The sequence below is a fragment of the Centruroides sculpturatus genome, unplaced genomic scaffold (assembly GCF_000671375.1).
Source record: "Centruroides sculpturatus isolate CEXI.00-Female unplaced genomic scaffold, Cexi_2.0 scaffold967, whole genome shotgun sequence".
In the NCBI taxonomy this organism is placed as follows: Eukaryota; Metazoa; Arthropoda; class Arachnida; order Scorpiones; family Buthidae; genus Centruroides; species Centruroides sculpturatus.
The window spans coordinates 177,092-205,067 of NW_019385089.1; the positions used below are offsets into that span (position 1 = coordinate 177,092).

At 34.8% G+C, this 27,976-nt stretch overlaps 1 protein-coding gene across 4 annotated transcripts in view; it reads left to right on the forward strand.

Moving 5' to 3' along the window:
* Positions 1-213: 213 nt before the first annotated feature.
* LOC111634513 (LIM/homeobox protein Lhx9-like) overlaps positions 214-27,976 on the forward strand; it is a 36,145-nt gene continuing 8,382 nt past the window's right edge. Inside the window, exons 1-5 of one of the 4 annotated variants that reach the window (XM_023379310.1) lie at positions 214-331; positions 422-711; positions 25,647-26,065; positions 26,165-26,406; positions 27,070-27,844. In XM_023379310.1, the coding sequence (XP_023235078.1) occupies positions 497-711; positions 25,647-26,065; positions 26,165-26,406; positions 27,070-27,387 (1,194 nt within the window). In that variant the 5' untranslated portion in view covers positions 214-331; positions 422-496 and the 3' untranslated portion in view covers positions 27,388-27,844. Of the gene's footprint in view, positions 712-25,646; positions 26,066-26,164; positions 26,407-27,069; positions 27,845-27,976 lie in introns of those variants that run through there. The other 3 variants (XM_023379311.1, XM_023379312.1, XM_023379309.1) reach the window with 3 other exon arrangements.

Genomic DNA, 27,976 nt, shown 5'->3' on the forward strand with positions numbered 1-27,976 from the left:
ATTAAAGTGCGGTAACCTAGCAACCGCATCACGGTTACAAACCCCATTTCTTTCTCCCTTCGACTAGCAAATCTTTAAGTCAATCGGCGCATGCGCCGGCGGAGACCGCACCCACCCGGTGTTGCAAAACGCATCAGATTGGCGCCGGTCTTACGGTGGGAGGCGCTTCGTCCCGTATGCCCGTGGGGGGTGTCGACTTGTCACTTTGTTTCGCCAGACCAGAACAAGAGACAAGTTATTAACCGTCTCCAACGACTTTGGTGAGGTCTGGTCCTTTGCCTTTGTCAGCTGACTACGGGAACTTAAAGGCAACACGCGCTAGGCCTTAAAGGTAGATAGAAATTTCTAGTGTTTTTTTTTTCTTCTAAAAAAAAAAACACACCAGAGCCGATGTGTAGGTGAAGTTAAGTCTTTTTGCTAGGGAAATCGGACGGTGTCGGCCCAACAGAACAGCCGCAGCGAGTCCAAGGCCAACAAGGGCCAGACTTCTGCGGCTATGCCTGTCATAAGTGTAGGTGATTACGAGCCCCCGGCTCCAAATTTGTGCGCAGGATGCGGGGGAAAAATTGTTGATCGTTATTATCTGCTAGCCGTGGACCGACAATGGCACATACACTGCCTCAAGTGTTGCGAATGCAAGCTACAACTGGACAGCGAACTCACTTGTTTCGCTCGAGATGGCAACATTTACTGTAAAGAAGACTACTACAGGTAAGTCCCCCCTTCTCTTTTATAAATATTCCTAACCTGTTCGATACGTCTCGTAAAACCCCTAAACACACGCCATTGTTTATCGCAGTTTCGAGGTCTGTTGTGTGTGACTCGACTGGCCTGGTGTGTGTGTGTATAGCCTATTTTTATGTCCTGACTCCGCGGAAATATTAATTAGATAACGTGCTTTCCCCACCCTCCCCCGTTAGTAATTTGTTAAATAATTATTTATCCGCTTATTTTTCTTGCAATAAAATGCTAGATATTTGGGAAAGTATGCGGAGTTTATCTGTATACAGAGGGTGAGAGAGCCAATGATTTAGGAGGAATTCCAAAGAAGGATAGGTACACGGTACCAGTGCTACTTTAGTAACAACCGAAAGGAAGTCGGTATTCTTGGAATATTTTCTTATTGCTCTCTTCTAATCGTAAATATGTCTCCTTCCTTCTAGGCCCTTCTCTATGAAGTGTAGTCTCTGCAATTTGTGTGATGGTCTCCCCTTTTTTTAAACCTCTCGTTTCTTGTGTAACAGTGCGCAAAGTAATTCACTGCCTGCACTAACAGATGCTCTCTTTATAAATAAACAAAGGCTCTTATCGTGTGTCTTTAAAATGTCTGGTTAATGTGTGATTATTTTTTTTTAATTTACTTCTATAAAAACCCCCCCTTTTACCTTAAAACACATCGGATTTTAATTGTGTGGTTGCAGTGTATAAGAGAGGAGAGTTCTTCCATTTTCTCTAACTGTATACGCGCTGGCATGTCGTAAAATTTAGGGTTTTTTCACTCGTCTAGACAGGTGAAAGGAAACAGTTTAGTGATTACAGTCACAAGAAGGACAATAGATATTTGGCCAAGAGATTACACAGTCAGTGATGCAGGAAACTGAGTGATTATAACAGTTCATCGTGTGTTACGTTCGCATTCGGGGGGGCATATCTTGGAAGTTTAAGTGTTACGGGCCCTATACATTGTTTCCTAAGCACCGTGGGAGTTTTCGGTAGCAGATATACACATAAACATTCTAAACAAACAGAGAAATTCTCGACAGGGTGTTTTGAAAAAAAAAGTGTTTGTTTAGTAACTATCAGCTCTACACACACACACCCACCCAAGAACACGACTCCCGTCATCAGATAGTCGAGTAAAGCCCACCTTGTCATGGTAATTGTTTGGTAGTCGGCGGGGTGACAAAATTGTGTCTCCAGAGGGATCGGAGGGTCTTTAAGGGTAAGTTTTCCCTCCCTTCTCGTCGACAATGATCCTAGTACAAAGAAACTCTTTGTTGTTTACACTTAAGGTGGAGAGGCGGGTCAAGTCAGGCTACTAAGGACCCATTTTTAATATTTCCCTCCCGGGGTCTAGAATGGCACGTGACTAAAGGAATGCTTAGAATCTCGTACCGAATTCGGCCTAGTTATAATCGTTAAGTATTGGTAGACGAATGGGAATATCTGGTACACCAGAAACACATGCGTTTTGTTACACGTGGCCATCCGTTGTAGCCCCGAGCTATAACGGCAAACGTTTGAGTTTATATACAGTAGAAACGGTCGCCTTAACACCTGCTTTAGTTATAAAACAAGATAGCATCGATATTCCAGCAGGTGAACTTAACAGCCAAGTGAATTTTCTACAGAAATGTCAATCCCCCTATGGCCCTGTTAACAATGATACGAGTTGACAATAGCATATATGTGTGATTTCACGTCGACGTAACAGAAGAAGGAGTAGTACAGGGCTCTTTTTAGACTTGGGCAAAGTGAAGATGAGGTAGAAAAATCTAATTTTAGACAGGACACTGTGTGAGGAAGATATATGACGATGAGCTTGTTAGAATGTCAGCGAGAGAGCTGCACAGACAATGTGTGGTTTGATGTCGTAAAGAAACATTAGAAGATTGATGGTGTCAAGAATATCGCAAGACATATATTGCCCTCTTATTTAGTAGTATCATATTTCTAGAATGTATACACCAGACTATTATCTGCTTGTTCTATAATCTAAGGCCTAATTTATATCCCAAAACGTGATCTAAAGATAACTAAAGGCTGGTGTCTGTAGATCTTATCACTATAGATCTACAGATCTACAATGATATTGTTTCCAGCTAAACTTATATATTTATATACCTTGGGGCCTTTATAAATTACGTGAAAAAACCCTCTTACAAGGAATCTCGAGTTTTAACTGTTGATATAACAAGGCCTGACATGTGTAAAAGTGAATAAAAATTCTTATAAATTCTGTCTTTTCAAAGGCTTTATTGTAATTAATTAATTAATTAAATGATTCAATTATTGGATTGAATCCAACTCGATCTATGCACAGTACGTTTGTCTGGTGTTAAACACTATTATGAATCATTTGTATGTGGAGCGAGTCTCATGCCCTGGGGCTACTTTTTCTATGTATTTTAATACAATGAAAACTGGAAAGTATTGATAAACGTCTACTAGTTGCTACTACAATTTTCCTTTATATTTTAATCCATGAATTGGACGTAAATCATTGATATTTTTAAGTATTAAAACACGTTTAACGAGTCACGATCCAGGCCTAAAATCGAAATTTATCGCAGTTGCAATCGTCTAGCTGTGTCTATTTAAATAAAAATGAATTTTTAAAGCCTTACTTTCAGAAATTTATGGTTAATTCCCTAAAAATTTCCCTTAAATTAGTCAAGACTTTTTTTTATACTTGTAAATTCCCTTATAATTATAATGACTGAGATGTGTTAAATTTTTAAGCATAATTTTCCGTTAATTACAATGAAAGTTCGTATGTTACCAGTTTATCTTATGAATGACCCTCTTATAAGTCCCTTTTTTCTATTTAAAACCAGTTAAAACCCTACTTTTAAAAGCTTTAAACATAAAGGCCATAAGGTAAGAAGGGTGAACCACGTGAAAGACAAACCAAAAGACACTTATATAAAACCCATACAATTCGCAGGGACTTATACAACGAAAGGCCCACAAGTTTCGAATGGTTTCATCGTTATAAGGAATCTTTCGCTAGGGTTTCGTACATTAAACCTCAATAAATCTTCTACGAAAGGGCCTCTACACCACAAGCCAAAAGTTAACGAGATATAGTAATAAATAATGGATTTAAGTGGGCCAAAACTGATTTGGGATGCCGTTGATAATAGCCATACAAAGGCCTCATAGTGCATTTAACGAGGTCTAAGTTGGAACCGTTAGTAAACTAATTATGTGGAGCACCGAGCTAGATCAAAAGATTCCCCCTTCCGTGACGAAAATAACGAACTGCCAAAAATAGGATTAGCATGTCAAGGATCGAATATATTATGCCTAGTATTAAAATAGATAAGCCTATAGTCTATATATACACACACAGGCCTGTTAATAAAGCATAAGCAATGTAATCAACCTCCTAAACCACACAAGTCGTCCTTTAAGGTTTATTAAACACAGCACGAGATGCCGAAAATTTGCAGGATCATCGATGAAATCAGCAAAAATCCCCATAATATTTTAAATATACGAGATCAAAGGATGTCTCGTCACGTTAAATTAAGGATATTTTAAAGGATTTATGCAGTAATTCGAGGTCACGTATGGTTAAAGAATGCTGGGGTGATGAACTCCAGGCCTGGGACGAAACTGCAGGAGCGACGTAAGTTAGAAAAAAAAGTCCTAAAACAATCCATTGTAATGACATAAAATTAGAAATAATTTAATATTTTAATTTGTGACTATAAAAAAAATGGCGGAATTGTAATTAAATCCGACATTTCTATTAATACACCAGTGGCAGATTCGAATTGATATAATGTCGGGATGTATCGGATCTCGTTATAGGCCTATATTTTTTGACGCGACGTGACATCACGGCGTCACGTAGGTAAACGTGATGGCACGCTTGAATTCTTCCGTTTCGATATTTATAAAACTGCATAACTTTAAACACGGACGCAGTACGTGTGACAAGTTTGCGTGACTCGTGAAGTGACTATCACGTTTCACCCTCGCAGCCAGTAAACCATGACCCCTTCACGCATGGTTCGTCACTCACGAATGATATTGTTTTCACACACGTGCGAATGGCTTGTATTTTTCCTGACTTGTTGCGTGGTTATGTCTCGTATTGTTTTTAGTGTTTTATAAATTAACACATGATTTTTTTTCCTCTCTCCCCCTTTTTGTAGGATCCTCACGAATTTTTTCTTTCTAGTCTTTGTTATCCGTGGGATAAGTTTTTATTGTAGTGGCACACGGGTTTCGGGCGTTGTTCTCATCCGAGATCCTAGATCCTAGGCCCGTGTCATCCGCCTTCACGCTCAAAGGATCGATTTTTTTTCTTTTTTTGGTTCCTTATCCACGGGAGAAATCTTCACAGCCCGCTTCTTAATCTTTTCTTTGGCACTTTATTAAAGCTCTTCACCCTCTTCTCTGTTTATTTTCGCGAAAAGTGATTAGAGTGTGGCAATAATTCCCTACCAATCCATCAATTGTTTCTACTCGGTCGTATCGGAAACGGGAAGAAGGCTTTCCCTCCTGTTTCCTGAGAGTTAATTGTTACTAGACATCCTATTTCCGCGGGTGTAACGTGCCCCTCTATTCTCATTGATTCTTTTCATTGTCAATAGTTAATTGTTATACCTCGCAGCCCGCCTGACATCATTCCCACGCCGTATCTTTGAAAAATTCCTATCTCGTCTCCTACGTAAAAACAATCTACCACCCTCGAATCTGTCCCAAACTGTATATAAAAAGAAAAGAAAAAAAAAAACCACCCCATTTCGAAGAAGAAAATCCTGTTAATTGGAAATTCTATTAGTGTGAGGTTGTATATCCTCTTTCGTCACATCGAGTTTGTCATTTAGTCTGTCGTTGACATCACAGGATAAGGGAGGAGTGCCTGTATATTGCAACAGGAGTTCTGATAGTAACCGCTCGCAACACGGCATATCGTATCGCATGGTTGAACAACTATATACTAGACGACAGGGTTGTCCAAATCCCACACTACAGGTCAAGCAAGATAGCATCTGTCCCTTTTTATCTATAGATTGGCGCATTTTGTACAACCCATTGTGTTGCAAATTGAATTTTCTGTGTGTGTGTAGTGTTTTTTCCCGTCAAACACTTTAAAAAATCACTTATTTTAACACTTTAAACTAGAGTTTTCTGTGTGTATATATATATGTAGTGTTTATTTTCTATCAAAACTCTAAAAGAACGCTTATTTTATAACTTTAAACTATTGTTTTCTGTGTGTTTAGTGTTTATTTTCCGTCAGACACGCTAAAGAATTACTTTATTTAACGTACTTTAACTAGTGTTTTGTGTGTTTAATTGTAACGAGTAGTAGTAGTGTGCGAGTGTAGAATTGGGGATGGTAAACTTCGAATGGCACGTGCTCGGTGCTACATAATCCGAGGATTATTTATGCCTCGCTGACAGGATAAAAAATTGCCTCAGGTCTAGGTCATAAAGAGATACTCCGATAGACTAGTGACCTGTCGAACCACAAAGTTCAGTTTTTCTTTGTTCTTTTCTACCCCGTCCTCTTTGATGCAACTAAATCAATTCTTTTCCTTTTTTTTTTTATTATTCATTGGTAAAAATTTGACTTTTCTGTTTATAAAAATACACTTTATAAACAGCGAATTCTGTTTTTAAAAAATAATAATAAAAGAACAACAATAATAAAAATGCTTGGGGCTGTTTTCTATTGTTCTTTATGTACATATGTAGTGCATGGGTTCTTCTCATGGATGACTGAAGCTATGATTTTTGTTTTATGTCATACGAAATGTAACCTTTATATTAAAAAAAAAGTACAATAAAGTTTGACGTAATAATAGGAAACAATAGAAGAATCTAATTTTATAAAAGTACTCTTAAGCAGGTCTTTTATATTATTATTATTACTGAGTTTAATTCTTTGTATGAAGAAGAAACAAGGTTATCTGCTGGATGAACTTGCATAGATTATTACATAATTCTATCCCCTGTATGTTGATTACTCTGTAAGATTTAGATGTAGTTATATTAGAAAACACACGAAAATCGTTCTTCCTTCCACGCTTTCATCTCTTCCTCTCTGTTTTCTGCAAGGATTAATTGATTTTTTAATCTAATTTTTGTCTTGTTCCCTCTAGAAACAGGGTAAATGTAGCCTTGTTTCCATGTTTTTCTAATGAGAACAAATTATGTGCAGCTCGTCTTCTGTTTCTCTTAAAGAATTAGATGATTTTGAAAAGGAAACGTGTTGTTCCCATTAGAAACAGAAGGAAACGGCACGTTTCGAATGGGAGAGAGCGACGAAGCCCTATTTTACCAAGAAAATCCTCTGTTTATAGCGTGAAAATAATAAAATTTCTACCTAAAAACACAGAGAAATGGCAACAAAATGTTATCTTATCAAACTTACCTCTTGGCTGCCTTTCACCTTTACAGTTTCACGTGCAAAATAAATTATGTGCAAACAAACTAATTAACCCAACACACATAGAAAACACGACCTTATTTACGATTTAAGTAGTGTAAATGGGGGGTGTATTATAATTATTTTCCTGTATAAATGAATCATTTTGTATGATCAACACGGTTCATTCAGACGATAAACAGCTTGCTGATTTGTCGATGATTCTTTTTTTCCTCCCCCCTTCTATATCCGGTTTCGAATTTACTTGACAACTTTTATCAAAAAATAACACTTTTTTCTCCCCCCTTTCTTTCTTCTTGCTTTTTAATTCTATTGGGTTCAACATAGTTCACATGTTATGTGTAACACGAGAATTAACATTGAATCTATACCTTCGGGCCTTGTTTAAAGTGTATTTTTGGTCTTGTTTCTCGTTTGTTTCTAATGGGAACAACGTTTTCCTTTTCTAGGGGTTTTTTTATTTTTAAACTAGAAACAGAGAGGCCTTTCTAATAAATTTAAACGGTATTTTTCTACTAGAAACAAGTAAAATGGTGGTGTTTCTGTTTCTAGTTTGGCCCAGTTTTTCCGTTTGTTTTTTTATGGGGTGATAATACTTTGTTTCTTAGTAATAACCTAGAGAAACAGGTGGCTTTTTTTTATTGATTTAAATGGTATTTTTCTAACAGAAACAAGGAAAATAAACTGCACTTTCTGTTTCTTTCTGTGTACAATTTTGTTTCTCTTTTTTATATAGAAATAATAATATTTTTTGTTTGTTTGTTTTTAGTGGAAACAGAGGAATTTTCTAGTGGGTTCAAGTGATATTATTTTTTTAGAATTAGAAAAAATAAAGTGCAATTTTTGTTTCTAGTGAGGAAGAAAAACACAATGTTTAGATATGTAATTAAACGTTAAGGAAATTTTTCCATTGTTTCTTGTGAAAAGTGACATTTTCTTATTAGAAATAAGGGAAAGAAAGGATTATTTTTAATCGAATCTAAACTAAAGGGTGGACTTTTCTACTAGGAAGATGGGGTAAAATTTAAGAGTAACAGAAGAAAATAGGGGCAAATTTTAATTAAAAAAACAGTAAAAATGGGGTAAAATTTAACAGAAACGAAGGAAAATAAGAAATTTAACAAAAACAGATAAAAATAGGGACAAACTTTATCAAAAAAATTACATAAACACCGGTTTAAACATGTAATTTTTATGGTAGAAAAGACAAACTTAAGGAGAAACAAAGCTATCTCGATAAAGTAATTAAATAAACACAGTATTAAAATCTCAAACAATACTCAACAATTTACAAAAAACAATATCATAATTACATCTTAGCATTTCCTATAACATTAAGCGAAGCGATTACAGACAACAAACAGCAACAACAACAACACTACCCTGCACACACACATCTGTATTATTCTCAAACTCTTATATAGCAGAACACACGAAAATTACAGAAAAATATTAATTAAACAGAAGAGAAATATGTAAAAATCTGTGTATGTGCAACGCTTCTATTCCGATAACACAACCGGTTTTCTTGAATTTGAGGCCTGATAGACAACCGCAAGATTCTTATCTCTGTATTGTGTTGTATGTACCGTAACCTGGCAGGCAATTATAGCTACAGATAGCCCCTGTTTCCGGGTCTTGTCCTATACTTTATAAAGAATATGGAAGTCACTCTAGCGTATACGAATACAACTTGATTTATTTAACAATAAATTAACGTTTTATAAGCCGAGTCTTTTCCCCCATTCGTTCCTACGTCGAAAATTCTCTAACCCAACGAAAAATTAGTCGAGTTTATTATTCTCCCATGCAAATTTTAAACATGTTTAGCCCCTTGGCTATTCATCGAATGCAAAAGTGAAGGTCGAACGAGTTTCTCTTGTCAAAAAACTGGAAAGGTAGTTTTACGTATAGAATATCAAGTAGCGAAGTCGATAATGTGACTCTACCCAGACACGGTACTAAAAGTAATTCAATGTAGCACTACAATTTACCTCGATACAAAGCTATCCCACTTCATAACACGTATATTAACGTTTCCTGTGTTGACTAGGGTTCCTAGTATTGAATTTGTGTGTGTCTAAACACTGGCCCTCCGTGGTGACTCTAGCAAGATTCGCTACTAAAAGTAACTCGATTTAGCGCTAGTATTTATCTCGATACAAAGCTGTGTCACTTCATAACACGTATATTAACGTTTCCTGTATTTACTAGGGTTCCTAGTATTGAATTTGTGTGTCTAAATACATAGTGAATCTACACAGACACAGTACTAAAAGTAACTCGATGTAGCGCTAAATTTACCTCGATACAAAGCTGTTCCAGTTCTTAACACATATATTAACGTTTCCCGTGTTTTGCTAGTGTTTCAAGTGGTTATTCGTGTGTCTAAACACTGGCTGTACGCTTCTAGTTTGTGTGGTTTCTGTAAAGGTCACGCTTTTTTTTTTCTGGAGCAGGTTCAATGTTAATAGAGTAGGAGGTTCTCATGGCTTGTATATAACTAATTTTTGTACATAAGAAGTAATATATTAAGGCCACCCCCTGTTGTATTGTGTAACTAAGTTGTGGCAACAAATTTAAAGTAGTATGGCAAACGTATTCTCTTACAGGGTAGCTAGCAAATAAGATTTGACAACCCTCTTTATACGTGCACATATATCAAACAAGGTTATTGATTGTTGGGAGGTTCTACATAATGAATTAAGCCGTGTTCTGGGACTTTGGAGGCGGATTTGAGGGACAAACTACGGGCTTAGACGCCTTCTGTCTGTGCTGCAATAGGATTAAGTGTTATTAATTAGGCAGTTTGAAGCCTGTCTGTCGTCACCTCTTCTGCTCTGCTACTGACAGTTTCGTAGTCATCAATCAATTCCTTCCTTCCTTCCTGAGGAAATATCAATCCTGTTTTCTAACCACCAACGTCTGGTGGTCAAGTAATGTTCCCCTTTTCTTTCCTTCCACCGAATGTCTTCCATGTTAAACTGGCTTCTAAAAGGGGGGGGTCAGACTCTCTCCACTGTCGTCCACCCTCTTTTTAAATGGCATTTTCGTTTGTTTAAAATGGCATATGTTGGAAATTGTTTTTTAGAATGCAGCTGTGCATATAGTTCGTGCAATGGGGGGTCATACGTTTTATAGAACTATTCAGGTAGGCTACAACGTTCGATTGTGTCTATCCAGGTCGCAAATTGGGCATGAAAATGCGAGTTTTTTTGAAGGAGATGTTAAGTAAAACTCTGTTTAACCCCTTCTACAACCCGATTTAAAGCCTTATTAGTAACACTCGAGCAATTGGTGCATAAAATCTCGTAAATTTGGTGCATAAATTGCATCGAGTTTAGGTAGATGCCGCGTAGAATCTCCTTTATTTAAAGTTCCAAAAATGATTCTACACTTGGAAAATATGTAATTTATAAGGAAAAATTAATAATTAAACTTAAAATTTACCCTATTTTATAATTAAAGAGATATTTACACTTCTATACTACTATAATTAGCTGTGTGCGCGCAACTATGTTCTGATTTCTTGTTTAATTTATTAATTATTTTCTTTTTTAAATGTTCTAACCTTTAATAAAAGTGTTGAAGGCATAAAGAACACGCCGAGATTAAATTTGGAGCCTTAAAAATTGATTTATTATAAAAATTTCAGGGAAAATATACATAAAAGGTTTCGGGCTACCTTATGTTATGATAGTTTATTTTCTTGATTAATTAAGCTCATATTCTTAATTAACCTTTGACCTTTATTAAGTAAACTTGCATACATTAAAATTTTTATTTATACTAAAAATATGCACAAAAATTTGTTTGATAATCGCGAATTTTGAGGGTGAAAATTCCAACTTAACAATTGAAACTACCAAGCAGACGTAGCTTTATTTCTTCGTTAGTTTAGTTGAAATTCTTAAACGACCTCTGACCCCCATTAAGGAAACATTAAAAAAAAAATTCAAAAATTACATTAAAATTAATTTAAAAAACCCGCACTTTGAGAGTAGAAATTTCAACTGAACAATTGCAACTACCCTGTGAAGTTAGCCTTATTTTTTCCTTAATTTAGTTCAAATTGTTAAACGACCTTTGACCTTCGTTAAAAAAAGGAAAAAATATTTAAAAATGCATAAAAATTTGTTCAAAACCCCCCCTTAAAATTAATCAAAAACACTCATTTCGAGGATGGAAATTCCGACTTAACAACTGCGCCTATCAAGCAGACGTAGCATTATTTCTTTGTTAATTTATTTGAAATTCTTAAAAGACCTTTGACCTTCGTTAAGAAAACTTTAAAAATTTTCAAAAAATACATAAAAATCTATTTCAAAATCTCTTATAATTAATCAAAAGCACGCACTTCGAGGATGGAAAAATAAAAGGAAAAAAAAATAAAACAGGTTCAGTTTTAAGAATCAAAAGTATAAACACGTGATTATCCTTAAACTTAACCTTAAACACCACCAGCACAAAAAAGAAATAATAAATAAATAAATAAATAAATACACAAAGTGCAANTTAATCAAAAATTTGATATTAAATTTAGATAATCTTCATCGTAACTTATAACGCCTGAGGGTGTGGAGTTTATTGAACTGTTCTCTGCGTATCCCTAGATTTATTAAGTTAATGGGATGTTTAACAAGTCTTTAGAAAAATCTAATTTTTTTTTATTTTTTTGTTATAAAAAAAATTAATTATCTGCCCCAATTCGGGCCTCCGATTATGCCAGATATTGTAGATAACAATCTGATGTAGGGTAGTAATTCGGTTCTTGAATTCTAGTTCAAGAATCGTGTAAGGAAAAGTCTCTCTCCCCTCGTCCGAAATCTGGGTGAGATTTTATAGATTATTTAAGCTTTTATACTGTTATATTTGGTAAATTAATGGGTGCTGTAAAAATGGATTTCCTTTTTTTCTTTTGTAGAAATTTAATGCGTGTAGAATGAACTGCTATGGGGGATAAATACTGCTATAGGAATATAAGGCTGCAGAATGCATTGCTATAGGAATATAAGGCTACAGAATGCATTGCTATAGGAATATAAGGCTACAGAATGTATTGATACAGGAATATAAGGCTACAGAATGCACTTATATAGGAATAAATGCTACCGAATAGCTATAGGAATAATGCCAAAGGATACACTGCTATAAAAATAAGCTATAGTAGGAACCAACTTCTATAGGAATAAGTTGTTGTAGGAATTAACTGCTAAAAGAATAAACGGTTACAGAAATGAATTTTGTCGTTATGAGAAATTAACAATTGAATTTTTCTTTTTTTTTTTTGGCACTTACTCAACATTTTTCGCAATGTTTTTAAAACGACTTCTACGTCATTTCGTTGTTCTCCCCCCTCTCGCACGTTTAATTTCTATTGTTTATTACGACATTGTAGTTACAATGTCGCAGTATGGATCATGTCAACTCGTGCATACACAAGAAAGTTTGTGCAAGATGTCAACATTCAGGCGTTATTTTCCTATTAATTCGGGCTTCGAGACACGTTAGAACATCTTAAAATTGTTGGCCTACGACACTACTTTTGCCGAATTTGCGAAGGGTTTGGCCTTGTTTTTTTAATTTAAGGCTCATACCGTATAAATCTAAACTTTCTGAGTAAAATATTTAGAGGTTCGAGCTGGATACAAGACGATGTGTCAGGTGTTAAAACAGTCCTTTTTACTGCAAAGTAGGAAAGTGGAAGCTTAATTACCGTGTGTAATGTCGGAATTTAAAGGTTTTTAAGTTATAGAAATCACAGAAAACGTATAAACGAGGGATGCATATGATAAAATTCTCATCTTTCAATAACGTTTAACGAGCGTATAGTACGTGACACGCGCTCTAAACTCTCACCCTCTCAATGCAGGAATTAAGTATACGACTTAGAATTAAGAACAGGAGAAATTCTATTCTAAATATTCGACTTTAAAGTGGTTTTTTTTAAATTTTATTTTCTATTTATTTTTTTTTATGGGAGAGTTCGACGAACCCTTAATGATCTCGATGAGTTTTTAACCAATGAGTGACTCTTCTCATATAAATTCCGTGTGTTGTAGTTACGTGCACTTAACTTCATTGAATTCTGGTGTGTAGAAGGGCGTTAAAATAAATATATTTTGATGTTATTTACTGTAATGTTTCTGCTGCTCGTTGGTCAATTCGTTGTTGATGTTGGAGTTTGTAGCTCGGGGGTAAGATACACGCAAAGTGAATAGTGTGTGTGTGCATCGTTTCGAGTGGTCTGCGGTTACCATACCTTCGGGATATTCGGCAAAGAGAAAGCAAAGGCTATTTAATATTTGATACTTTACAGTTTGCCATATGGGAATTTAATTAAAAATTTTTCGATCTGTCCAACGAATTTACTCCTACACGTCTCCATTGATCTGGCCATTTTTACGGTGTTTTCTTGTACGTTTAAGGTGTTAATTTGTAAAATATAGTGTAAAATCTGTAATGGTTAAGAGTAGAATTCTTTAAACGAGCTTCGACCTGTAACTTAGGCTCGTATGCTAGCCTAGTATAGTGGAACCTCAAGTAACAACCCCTATTCTGCGTCCAGTTTTTATAGCCTACCTTTGAATAACGAACACCGGCAGGAGACGTGTCCGTTGTTCAAAGGTGTACGGTCCAACCTGTCAACAGCTCACAGTTTTGACTGTACTCGGGATGCTGGTAATGTGAAGAACTTCAACACGAAACCATAAAAAGCACCCTGTACTCATCCCCTAAAATAAGGAATATTAAATCCTATGCCTTCCTAGTAAGGAAAATGCTACTTTACATCGAATCCTTAATGGAATGTCTCTAAATTACAGCAAAATCTACGAGATGCCAGATGATTCCAGCACAATCTACCATCTTGTTATCACTCGCAGGCCCGACAGAACGTTTATTTACCAAGATCTAGGCTACGTAATTAACATGTAATTACTTTATTAACCAGTAAATACTATTAAATTAACAATTTTACTGGTTAAAACGGTAAAAAACTCATATTCGAGGGAATAGTAAACGTTCATTAAACTTTTCTTCTCCATCAAACACGCTAATTCTGTCTACATTTGTAGTGTTCTAGTGTTTAATATAATACAAACGACGACGGGCCTTGTTATAAAAATAAGAATTTTCGACTCGTCCTGCTTAATTTTCTCAATTTGTCGTCAATGGCCGCGATTCGGGACTTAATAGGCATGCACATTCTGTCGTAACGTTTAGTTCAGCCACACACACTTAACCCCATTGTGTATCCCGTTCCGCTCAAGTACTGCAAATGTTTATTAATTTAAATATTCGGTAGAGGAATTTGAATATATTATCATAAAAATAAGCGAAAATATTTTATAAAAAAAATAAAAATAAAAATAAAAAAAAAATCAAAGGAAAGAATTCCTCGCATCATTTTCATCCTTTGATGTTTCTGATCTTTAACAGCAATAAGCTCCAGGCAAAAACATGTACAAGCTTTCATAAGAAAATAGCTCAGGATATCTTAAAAACAAGATACTTAATTGGTTATATAACATTTATTGGAATTTAAACATGGCGAAGGGGTGATTCAGTAATTAAAAAACCATTATCGCACTTTTAACTATCATCCCTTTACAACAGTTAAAGGGGGTTTTTAAAAAAAAAAATGGTAAAAAAAATCAAGAAAATATTCGCTAAATTCCCTCAAAAATTATTATCATCATCATCATCGTCAAATTAATCAAAAATTTGATATTAAATTTAGATAATCTTCATCGTAACTTATAACGCCTGAGGGTGTGGAGTTTATTGAACTGTTCTCTGCGTATCCCTAGATTTATTAAGTTAATGGGATGTTTAACAAGTCTTTAGAAAAATCTAATTTTTTTTTATTTTTTTGTTATAAAAAAAATTAATTATCTGCCCCAATTCGGGCCTCCGATTATGCCAGATATTGTAGATAACAATCTGATGTAGGGTAGTAATTCGGTTCTTGAATTCTAGTTCAAGAATCGTGTAAGGAAAAGTCTCTCTCCCCTCGTCCGAAATCTGGGTGAGATTTTATAGATTATTTAAGCTTTTATACTGTTATATTTGGTAAATTAATGGGTGCTGTAAAAATGGATTTCCTTTTTTTCTTTTGTAGAAATTTAATGCGTGTAGAATGAACTGCTATGGGGGATAAATACTGCTATAGGAATATAAGGCTGCAGAATGCATTGCTATAGGAATATAAGGCTACAGAATGCATTGCTATAGGAATATAAGGCTACAGAATGTATTGATACAGGAATATAAGGCTACAGAATGCACTTATATAGGAATAAATGCTACCGAATAGCTATAGGAATAATGCCAAAGGATACACTGCTATAAAAATAAGCTATAGTAGGAACCAACTTCTATAGGAATAAGTTGTTGTAGGAATTAACTGCTAAAAGAATAAACGGTTACAGAAATGAATTTTGTCGCTATGAGAAATTAACAATTGAATTTTTCTTTTTTTTTTTGGCACTTACTCAACATTTTTCGCAATGTTTTTAAAACGACTTCTACGTCATTTCGTTGTTCTCCCCCCTCTCGCACGTTTAATTTCTATTGTTTATTACGACATTGTAGTTACAATGTCGCAGTATGGATCATGTCAACTCGTGCATACACAAGAAAGTTTGTGCAAGATGTCAACATTCAGGCGTTATTTTCCTATTAATTCGGGCTTCGAGACACGTTAGAACATCTTAAAATTGTTGGCCTACGACACTACTTTTGCCGAATTTGCGAAGGGTTTGGCCTTGTTTTTTTAATTTAAGGCTCATACCGTATAAATCTAAACTTTCTGAGTAAAATATTTAGAGGTTCGAGCTGGATACAAGACGATGTGTCAGGTGTTAAAACAGTCCTTTTTACTGCAAAGTAGGAAAGTGGAAGCTTAATTACCGTGTGTAATGTCGGAATTTAAAGGTTTTTAAGTTATAGAAATCACAGAAAACGTATAAACGAGGGATGCATATGATAAAATTCTCATCTTTCAATAACGTTTAACGAGCGTATAGTACGTGACACGCGCTCTAAACTCTCACCCTCTCAATGCAGGAATTAAGTATACGACTTAGAATTAAGAACAGGAGAAATTCTATTCTAAATATTCGACTTTAAAGTGGTTTTTTTTAAATTTTATTTTCTATTTATTTTTTTTTATGGGAGAGTTCGACGAACCCTTAATGATCTCGATGAGTTTTTAACCAATGAGTGACTCTTCTCATATAAATTCCGTGTGTTGTAGTTACGTGCACTTAACTTCATTGAATTCTGGTGTGTAGAAGGGCGTTAAAATAAATATATTTTGATGTTATTTACTGTAATGTTTCTGCTGCTCGTTGGTCAATTCGTTGTTGATGTTGGAGTTTGTAGCTCGGGGGTAAGATACACGCAAAGTGAATAGTGTGTGTGTGCATCGTTTCGAGTGGTCTGCGGTTACCATACCTTCGGGATATTCGGCAAAGAGAAAGCAAAGGCTATTTAATATTTGATACTTTACAGTTTGCCATATGGGAATTTAATTAAAAATTTTTCGATCTGTCCAACGAATTTACTCCTACACGTCTCCATTGATCTGGCCATTTTTACGGTGTTTTCTTGTACGTTTAAGGTGTTAATTTGTAAAATATAGTGTAAAATCTGTAATGGTTAAGAGTAGAATTCTTTAAACGAGCTTCGACCTGTAACTTAGGCTCGTATGCTAGCCTAGTATAGTGGAACCTCAAGTAACAACCCCTATTCTGCGTCCAGTTTTTATAGCCTACCTTTGAATAACGAACACCGGCAGGAGACGTGTCCGTTGTTCAAAGGTGTACGGTCCAACCTGTCAACAGCTCACAGTTTTGACTGTACTCGGGATGCTGGTAATGTGAATAACTTCAACACGAAACCATAAAAAGCACCCTGTACTCATCCCCTAAAATAAGGAATATTAAATCCTATGCCTTCCTAGTAAGGAAAATGCTACTTTACATCGAATCCTTAATGGAATGTCTCTAAATTACAGCAAAATCTACGAGATGCCAGATGATTCCAGCACAATCTACCATCTTGTTATCACTCGCAGGCCCGACAGAACGTTTATTTACCAAGATCTAGGCTACGTAATTAACATGTAATTACTTTATTAACCAGTAAATACTATTAAATTAACAATTTTACTGGTTAAAACGGTAAAAAACTCATATTCGAGGGAATAGTAAACGTTCATTAAACTTTTCTTCTCCATCAAACACGCTAATTCTGTCTACATTTGTAGTGTTCTAGTGTTTAATATAATACAAACGACGACGGGCCTTGTTATAAAAATAAGAATTTTCGACTCGTCCTGCTTAATTTTCTCAATTTGTCGTCAATGGCCGCGATTCGGGACTTAATAGGCATGCACATTCTGTCGTAACGTTTAGTTCAGCCACACACACTTAACCCCATTGTGTATCCCGTTCCGCTCAAGTACTGCAAATGTCGAGTTTATATACAGCTAGTTCCAATCTCACTCGCCCAATTTAAACTTATACCAAGACCTTATTTGGTCGTTATAAAAGCTTACCTTTTCAAGGTCGGTTGATTTTTCATTGTCGTTGTTCAAAGACCATTCATTACTCGCATCCTGTTTCGAGCCATTGGATGAACGTACAGTACATTGAGAAAGTCCGTCCACAGAAAAAAATAATGTACTGTGTATATAATACTACACTATAATACTTTGAAGGGCTCACAATCGCTGAATACTTGATGACTTCTCTTAGATTGGTTACGCATGTTAGGATAATTTGATAAGCTCTCAATGGGATAATCGGGGGGTTGCATTTCTTCGCTTGTAAAGGGAACCAAACACTAATTTACCTGTCGAGATTGGTGTAGGGATGCGCTTTATACTGTTTTTTTTTACGTATTTCCCTCGGTTTTTATGTATAAACCGTCCGAGTTCGTGTTTCGGAGTTAAGAAGGTGGAGTGTAGCCTCTCCTCCCGGCCTAGTTTGCTCTTCCTAGTTTTTAACTTTCTTCTAATCGATTCTACAGTGCCTGGAAGGATTAATCATACCATAATTAAACCCCCATATAAATTTATTTGGGGAGAAATATAAAAAGATACACTTTTCTGCCGTACAAAAATAGGAGATTATGGAGTTTGTAAACGTTCTGTATGACCTATAATATGCTTAAATGATCACCAGCAGGTTATTAAGTTATAAACAACACAACCTGTTTAAGTTAGCACCCGATTGTAAGGGAAGGAACCAAATTAAACAAACAAATTTCTTAAGTATAAGCGACTTACATCCTTACAAAACGAGCGGATCTTTAGAGCCTGCGTAGAATCGAAGACAGAGCGAGAAAGTAGCGTGTTAGGGGGGTTATATATATTTTTTTAATTTAGAAGGCCTTCTTCGTTTAATTGTTTCCCGAACGGAGTTATCAAGATGGAGAGCGAAGTAAGGATATCAATCAAAGCTTTGATTATAAGGTACACACTTGGTAAAACCTGTTCGATAATGTCTCTTTTAAAGTTATCCAACCCCTCTTTTTTTGTGTTATACGCTTTAATTAAGAATGGTATTCCTCCGAAGAAAGAAAAGGCACTGTTCATGGGCCAAAAACAACAGTCGAAAATTCTCCTGAGCCCGTTTGGATCCCTTATCTACGTTCGTTAATTGTAGGGATATGTGGAATGATACACTACATCCGACACAACGGATGAATGTATTCTGACTAGCTGATAAGTCTTCTAATGAGTAATGAGTCTATTCTGAAGGGGAACACGACCCCCCCTTTCGTCTATCGTTTCCCATACACTTGTGCTCGTATTGTAAATGTCGTAAAGGTTCCTGAACTATGCTACACTTTCGGGAGTCGTTAGGTTCTGTTGGAGAAGGGGGGTAGGTCGGAGTTGAGCCATCTTTCTAAAATTGGGCTTTCTTTGTTGCTCTTTTTTTCCTCGATTGTTAGCCACACTTGAGAGTTTTTAAGGTATAATTTGCTTAAATTTTTTTTACTGTGTTTTTAGGGTAAATTTTTATGCTTTTTTAAGGATGATTAAGTTTTATCGGGGGCAGTCCGAGTGACGTCTCTAAAATCGGATATTTTAAAACTTTTTTCTCGAATAATTAGCTAAATTTTTAACATTTTAAAAAGATTATACGTATAAAATTGTTTAATATTTCCATATTTTTTTAAAATTTAATGCTAAAATTCTAAACTGAGATGTGCTTTCGGGGGGTCATCGAGTTCAACTGGGGATTGCCAAAGTTAAGTTTCTCCTTCTAAAATTTCGATTTTATTTGATATTTTAAAATATATTTAATTAAATTTAAGCATTTATAAAGAATTACAAGCATATTTACAGACTTTTTTGTTTGGTTTTTTACATTATAGTTCTATGGGAGTAACCAAAATTAAGTTCATCTTTCAAGTGTTCTATGCTAACTTTTATGAGTAATGTTGCTAAATTTTATTATTTTAACGAATTATTATCATTTAATTCATTAAAATTTATGTATTTTATACTTATTTAAAGTAAAATTTATTGAATGAACGTGATCTAATTTCGTTAGAATACCTACAAGGCTATAAAAAGTAGCATAGAAAATCAGACCTAGTATTTTTAAAAAGTAATTAATCCTTGTCTAATTAAAGGGAGTAAAATTTAGAAGGTTAAGTTGGCGAAATTCTCGAAAATTTGGCATTGAGTAGCATCGTCGTAACACTTAAATATTCAAGTAAGTTCAATACAGGCCTACAAATTAAGCTTTAAATTAGAACTTTTAAGCCATAAACACTGTTAAAAACACGGTTAAACCTTTAAAATTTAATTAAATTGAGATAAAAAGAAGTGAAGTTGAAACAAATTTTTCCAAGTTCCAGATAGAAATAACGACTAAAAAAAATTTTAGATTTCTTGCTGTTTATTAATAAATAATAAAAATAAGGATTTAAATTATATTAAAAATTCGAAAAATCCTTTTATTTTTAAATACATTTGACAAAATTTTGATTATTTCTTTAAAATTTCTCGTGTGAAGCTCTAACAAAAACTGCATGTGTAAGGTACTAAAGTAAGACTTTCGGAGCTCTAAACAAAAATTAAGGATAATAAAAACAGATTAAAATTAAGAAATAGGCTATACAGAGCCTTAAAAAAGGGTCAACTAATCCTTGCCTTGTTATAAGAGATCAAAAATACGAGTACAAAGTTAATGACGTTGACATTTTTTTTTTAACGCGAAACTTCTCGTTATTCTTTACTATTTTACGCATTTATCATTAATTTAATTAATAAAAAACCTAATTTATTAAGTTATAAAACCGATATTAATTTAATTTAGACACTTTTCCGATGATTAAATTCGATTTTTCCTTTTTAAACAAAGCGCCGATCCGGAAGAGGTTCCTTCACCCCAACGTTGATAAAAATCGTAATTATAATAATAATAATAATGTAAATTATACGGGAATTTTATAATTATTCCGTAAAGTTTCAAGTGGCAAATTATCGTATCCAAATTGAAATTTTTATTAAATTAGAAATACCCCACTATAACAGGAGTTACACGTGAACAGGAGGAACTAAGTTCCGCGTTATAACTATAGAAAAAATTTAAGTTTTAATTATTAAAAATCGATGGAAAAATTTTTAAAAAAGGACCTTCTCTTGTTTACCACACAAATAAGGATCTTTTCTTTTTTTATTCCCCTGTTTTTTTGGGGGGGATGGAACCGTTCATCCTAACATAACTGTACTGGAATGTAAAAGAAATCAATGTAGATGGTATTATTCTTAGCTTCTGTTTCTTATAGTTCTTTCCTTCTTTATTTTTTTTTTCCTTGTGTAGTAGTGTTTTTCACGATACTCTAAGCTCTAGGTTTTTCTTTGAATGTAGTTTTATTCCAGGAAGAGAAAAATATCGTATGAAGGATCAAGTTTACTCCGTCGCCTCTTATACTACTGATAAAAACACACAAACTTTAGAAGCTTTATACAAACTCACAATTGATACAGATTTCATTTCAAGAAACCGTCTTATTAAGATTTCTAGTCATTAAAATCGTGTGAAGAAGCCGAAAATTTTCTTAGAAGTATCATTTGACTAAACGTTTTCGTGATCTTCCTTATTTAGAACTTGATTTTCTAACCAGCACTATTGATAAATACGCTATTTTTCTGTGTTTTTTTTTTTTTTTTCTTCTTCTTCTTTTCTACGAATATACAAACTTTAACTCTAGATTTATGTCAAATAACGATGAATTTTAATGAAGATTAAACAGGAGATCCGAAATTCGAATTATCTGAAGTGTAAACCGCGTGTTTCTATTTACGTTTTTAGAGTGTTATTTAATTTAAAAATTAAGGAAAATTACCGGAATTTTTGATTTTTTTATTATCTATAGAATCATAAAATTATATCGAATACAATTTTGCAATCGAGAAAATTGATCTAATCCATATAAATTACAGTCAATCTTGATAGAGACTTTAACCTTTCTAGATATTGTCAACAGAATGTTGTATGTAGCACCTGTAACCTCTACTTGTCTGACGTGATCTGGTCGTTTATATTGCATTTTACTTAAATTTTCGGCAATTTTATAGTCTTATAAACCCTACAAATAACTTAATTTGTTTCCAGTTTAACTTAATAATAACTTATACACTTAAATTTTGAAAGTGTATCAACGTAATTTCCGCAGTGTTTGATAGACTTTGCAGTGATTTTGTGAACGTGTTAATGTCTAAGTTACAGTTTTATTTAGATTTTCAGTAATTTTATTATGTTTATAATCATAAAATATCATAATTTCGATAATTCTCGAACTGATTAATAATTTATTCGCTAATATTTCGAAGTATATTGTCGTACTTTCGATAGATTTAGACAGAATTCTCTCAACCCTTAACTTCGCCCGAGTATCGTGCAGAATATTAATGCTACTAAATTACAGAATCTATACAAGTCAATTAATATCATACAATTAATAAATACAAAAGATCCGTATTATTAACGGCATCAACAGGTTACGTAAACGTTGCAATTAATTAGGCCATGAACTTGATAATTGAATTTAATAAATATTTATTTATTTTTAAAAAAAATCATGTTTAATTAGCAAAAAATTCTTCAAATAAGCGAATTATAAGCCGAATTTCATTAAAAAAAATTGATGCCTAATTACCAAAATTCAGTTAAATAAGCGTGTAGAAGCCGAATTTCGTGAAAAAATTGGCGTGTAATTACCAAAATTCGATTAAACAAAGCGAGTTACCAGCCGAATTTCTCGTAAACAACGTATAACGCGCGAAGGCATAATTAGATATTGTAAAGAATATTCTTCAATATTCTTCCAATTACTCTTCTCTGGTAGTTGCAAAGTAAAATCTGTAAAGGAAACTGCAATTTCTTTCCCTTAAAACCTCGCCATTCAGACCATTATGATAGGGTATGAGATAAGTTGGTCATTTTTCAATATAAAAGACTATTATTATGGTTCTGACTGATAACAATCATATTTATTGGTTACCTTCATTGGTATGGAACTTTAGAAAGACTTGGAACTCTTATATTGAATTCTCAGTTGTACGCTTCGTGAATTCATAATTTAAATACGTTGTTACCTTGACTACCGCACGCAATAACTCCGCTACCATTTGGTACATACAAAGCACTTCATGGCAGCTTCTATATAAGTTCTGTCTGCTTAACTGCTTGCTATTCGAGAAGGACGGATGATTATGAATTAGAGAACACCTAGACATCGACAAAATAGGGTCTAGAATTTAGAAAATTCTCCCTGTCTTTGTCGTTTCGAGGTGGTGCCTACGTGATACAAATGGACGATTTGAATTTACGAGATATTCCTCTTTATTAGTGATTAGGAGGCAGATAGGGATGCTGTGTGTAGTGTAGAAGGTGCACGTTTAGTATTAGAAGTAGAACATATGGGGGTTTTTATCTGTTAAGGTTTAGTGTGTAGAAAGCATACACTTAGTGTGAAGTTATAGGGGAGATGGGGGTTTTCTCTTTTAAGGTTTTGTGTGTTTTAGTACCAATAGCAGTTTCCTCGATAAAAATGGAAATTATTGTGAAATTTTTAACACTTCTTAAAGCAGGGTCTTGTATGAATTCTCAGATTTTATACTTTTGTTCTCCCTGAATTGTTACTGTTTAAGTGCTAAGTATCCTACACATTCTTCGACATTTAAGTCATTGAATGTATTTTTAGTCAGTAGGTGTTACGCTAAGGTGTACAAATTCCACAAACACCTTCGTAATTGCAAGTTCATTACTCCGTGTCGACGTTTTATATTGTTTTCTTACTTAATTTTTACTCCGTAAAAGTTCAATTGGTATGTGTAAAATGGTAATTTTTTACGCTTAATAAACCCTTAAAAGTTTCAAAGTTTCTTTAAAACGAAAAATAATATATATATATTTATATATTATTTAACATTCGGAAGGGAATAATTAAGTTCTATATCTTATAATAATTATCCAGGATAATTTAGAAGATAAATAAGGAACCGTTTATGTTAATAACGGCATTTCACAATAGACTATTCAGTAATTTATTGGTAAAAAAGTCGGTGTAGAAATTTTCCTTACTAATAACAAAACATCAGACCTTGTAATTCTTGTTACTTATTTTCTTAGCAACTACAAGATAATTTTTTTATTTTTTAAAAATTAGGAAAAATAAGCGAAAACAATAAATTTTTCAATAAATGTTTTACCGCTTTAACTAATCCTACTTTCTCTTCGGTTAGTTCTTTCACTTTAATTTGTACTTTTACTAATTATTTTCGCTTTTTGTTAATTAATTTGGCTTAAATAGTGCTTTTTTTATTAATTATTTTGACTCTAAGCAGTAATTTTTACTGACTATAACTGTCTAATTTTATTATAAAGAGTCTTTTCTGCTAATTAATTTAGTTTAAATAGTGCTTTTTTATTAATTTTTTCTATTCTAATCTACTAACCTGGCCTTAACTGGTGCATTTTACTGACTAATTTCAGTAGTTTTAACCGGGACTTTCTGCTATAATTATTGCTTTTTCACCCCTCAATAATTTTCGCTTTAACCAGTAATTTCTATTGACTACTTGAACTTTTACTAATTATTTTCTATTTTAATTACTACTTTAACTAGCATTAAGGAATGATAAAGTATCCTCCATCTTTCGACGGTCGTTAGGAAATTCGAACGAGAGAGAGCCTCGAAAATGTCTCATCATTCGTAAGTAATTCAGAAATCATTAATCTTTCCTCCAAGGTTTCGAAGATTATGCCTCGACAAGGCATTAAAATTTGAGGTTTTTTTGTATGCATTAAAGACTATTAAAAGAAACTTGAAAAGCACTAAAACTTACGTCAAAGTCTGATAGAGTATACGTTGGAATTCGTCATTCGATATGATATAAAGCTCTCACCCTTATGAGAGGTTATAAAAAGTATCAAAAACTATGTCAAAAACTATAGTAGTGAATGAGTGCCGCTTGACAAACTTTATAATTCGGTTAGAAAAGTATTATTGTTATTATTTTATATTTTTTAAAAGTATTTCTGATAGGAATGAAGGTAAAAGTGATGAAGAAATATCGAGATATTTTTAATATAAGGCAGGAAAAATCTAAAAATAGTTGATACGCTCGGATGTCATTCCCCCAACTTTTCTACATTCTCGATATTCCTGAAGTATTCCCGACCGAACAAATTTAGAGTGGAGCAAAATAAGTTATCGAATTGTTTCTGTCAAGGAGGGATAAGAAAATACGCCACCATTTTCGATTGTTCTAAGGATTTATAGTGTTTTACTTGGACATCACACTCCAATCGAAAGCGTGCTCTTGTCGATTTTTGGAGTGAAATTTTACCTACTTCATCACTTTACTCGAGGTGTTTTCTACCTATTTAAAGATCAGTTAACGAAGATGTCTGTCTTTATGATAGTTCTAATCAAATCTCGAGAGACAAACGATCGCCTAATCCGATTAAACCGAATGGGGAGATCCAAAACAAAAGTGTGTGTGTGTGTTTCTTCTTCTACTTCGACCTTAATTCTCGTCTTCTACCTCAAGAAACTTTTGGTATAAATCCAATAATATGCTTATTTTTTCGTGCTTTTGTGCTTAGAAGCGTAAACACGGTTAGCTGTGGTGACGTATGGAGTGTTTGTTTAAACCCCTCTTCCCCCGAAAGATGAGAATAAAGGTAAATTTAATCTTATGTTATCTTACGGGGAAGCTCTCGAGATATTCTTCACTTATTGTTTTTTGCTCCTGCTTTACATATTTTTTAAAAGTAAAAACCGCATATACATAAGAATTACTTAGAGAGGTGGCGGCGTGTAAGCCGTCGGAGAGAAAACCGCCCCCAATTTATTCCTTATCCATCACATGGCCATGGTAACAATCGAGAAGCTTAGGCAAATGCGCATTATAATTCGATATTTGAAAGCCTCTTCAAACAAATTAATGAAAACTCTTTCCTCGTCTCTTTCCTTTCAGGCTATTCGCCGTTAAAAGGTGTGCAAGGTGTCAAAGAGGAATTTTTGCCAACGAATTAGTCATGAGAGCTCGGGACCTTGTTTATCATCTGCATTGTTTTACTTGTGGATGGTGTAACGCGGCATTAACGCAAGGGGATTACTTTGGCCTCAGGGACAACTTGGTGTACTGTCGGACTCACTACGAACTTTTGGTCCACGGTGATTCATATCTAACAGCGGAAGGGCTACCGAGACAGGGACCCGTTAATGGTGGACCTCCGGCAACCGGTAGCACTCTAGGAGAGAGGACAACGGATAATCCCGCACCGCCGCCGCCTTATCCGGTGTATTCTGGTGTAGGATCAGTCAGGAAAGGAAGACCCAGGAAGAGGAAAACGTCTGATATCGGTGTTGACGGTTTGCAGCCACAAAATATTGGTGAGTAGCCACCAATTCCTGTTAAGTTCTAACGATTTTATGGCTAAGCAACGTGAATTTTTTTAAGAATTAACGATAATCCTGCGAATTGTCTTGTAGGGTTGCAAGTGATGGACCCGACACTACACATTCCACAGATGGATGGAAGTTCAAACAATCAGAATTCGCAAACAGGGATGTCTACAGGGCAACCACCTCAACGCACCAAACGTATGCGCACCTCTTTTAAACATCATCAGCTTCGTACAATGAAATCATACTTTGCCATTAACCAAAATCCGGATGCGAAAGATCTCAAGCAGCTAGCACAGAAGACAGGATTATCGAAGAGAGTTTTGCAGGTCAGTTGGCTTTCAAGATATCTTTCTTTACTTTCTAAGCTATGTAAACCCTGCGGGTGGTTAGAGATAGGTTTAGAATTTTCTCCCCCTTTGCGAAAAGGGCGCTTCCCGAAATTCCTTTTTCGGTAGTTCTCACTTTCTCCTTCCTTTTTATGAAAGTTGATGTAATTAACAGATCGTTAGGGATAACTATAAATCAATCCTAAACACAGCGGGGACATGGCGACAATGTGGACGGGTCAGGTGAACACCTCACCCGGTTTCTCATCGTTGAGGGAGTTTGCATGGGAGAGCTTTTATGACACCGTGCTTTAGAGTGGGCCAACTTTGCCCCCGGCCTGTCCTACGGTCACGAAGGGAGATGGTATCGAATTGTGTTAGATAAACAGAAGGTTGGACATAAGTGGCCTTCTCGTGCTGAGAGGCGTCGATACAAAGAGTAGGAGGTGAAGTTGATGGTATGTCTCTGCAGAAATATGATCTTGCAGCGGGCATTGCACGCTCGACTGCACTCCAACACAGTTTATACACAGTTTAAAGATGCTACCGTATTATTTAAACATTGTACCAATCGAGTAACTTTGCCCGCAGCCACGAAACAATTTCCCATCTCGCGCTATACATAGCGGGTTTATATACCACTGAAGAGTTTTCTTCTTTCAGGTGTGGTTCCAGAACGCTCGAGCCAAATGGAGAAGAAACAACCTTAAACAGCAAGAACAACAGCAGACTCAAACGTCCCAAGCACATCCCATTAGTGCAGGTAGCCCAGGTGCTACAAGTTCATTCTCGGAACCAAGTCCCGCACCTTCGTGCGGTGGCATGGGCGCGGAAGGACCTGTTTCCACTCATTCGATAGTCAACATGACAGGTATAGACTATGGCGACGGAGGAGCACTCACTCCTTTGGTATCTCACCACGCTCCAACATCAGTCGGAGGAGACGGTTTACCACTGACATCCTTTCAAGAACTGTTTTGAATCTCGTCAACAAAGTGAACCCCACACGAAAAGAAAGAACAAAATCGAAGGTTGTGATTTCCTCATTTCATTCCTCTATATTGGAAATCACCTACTTATCTTCAAACAATTAGTTCGAGCTTTGAAAAAGCTAAAAGAAAAAGAAGGGACTGAAATCTTCGACTGGTTCTCACTCAGAATACCCCCTAAAAAATAATAAACATAATAAAAAGAATGTCCAATTCGTGACTGACTATGCTGTATGTACAGTATATGTTAATGTTAATGTGTACGTATTGTTTATGTGTGTGTGTGTGCATGTGCGTGTATCTCCCACGAAGTGTCTTTAGCCACTTTTATTGTACGTGCAATAATTAAAGGCGGGAAAATCGTAAATGTTTCTTCTTTTTTTCTTCTCCTCCTCCTCCTCCTCCTTCTTCCTTTCTATCTTTATATTCTAATTATTAGACACGTTACATAAAATAATTAACACGTAATTAACGAGACGTGTATATAAACACCAGGAAATATTAATAAACTATCGTGTTAATAGCGTGATACATAATACAATTAATTAATGAAACTATCTTAAACGTAATATAAATCTAAT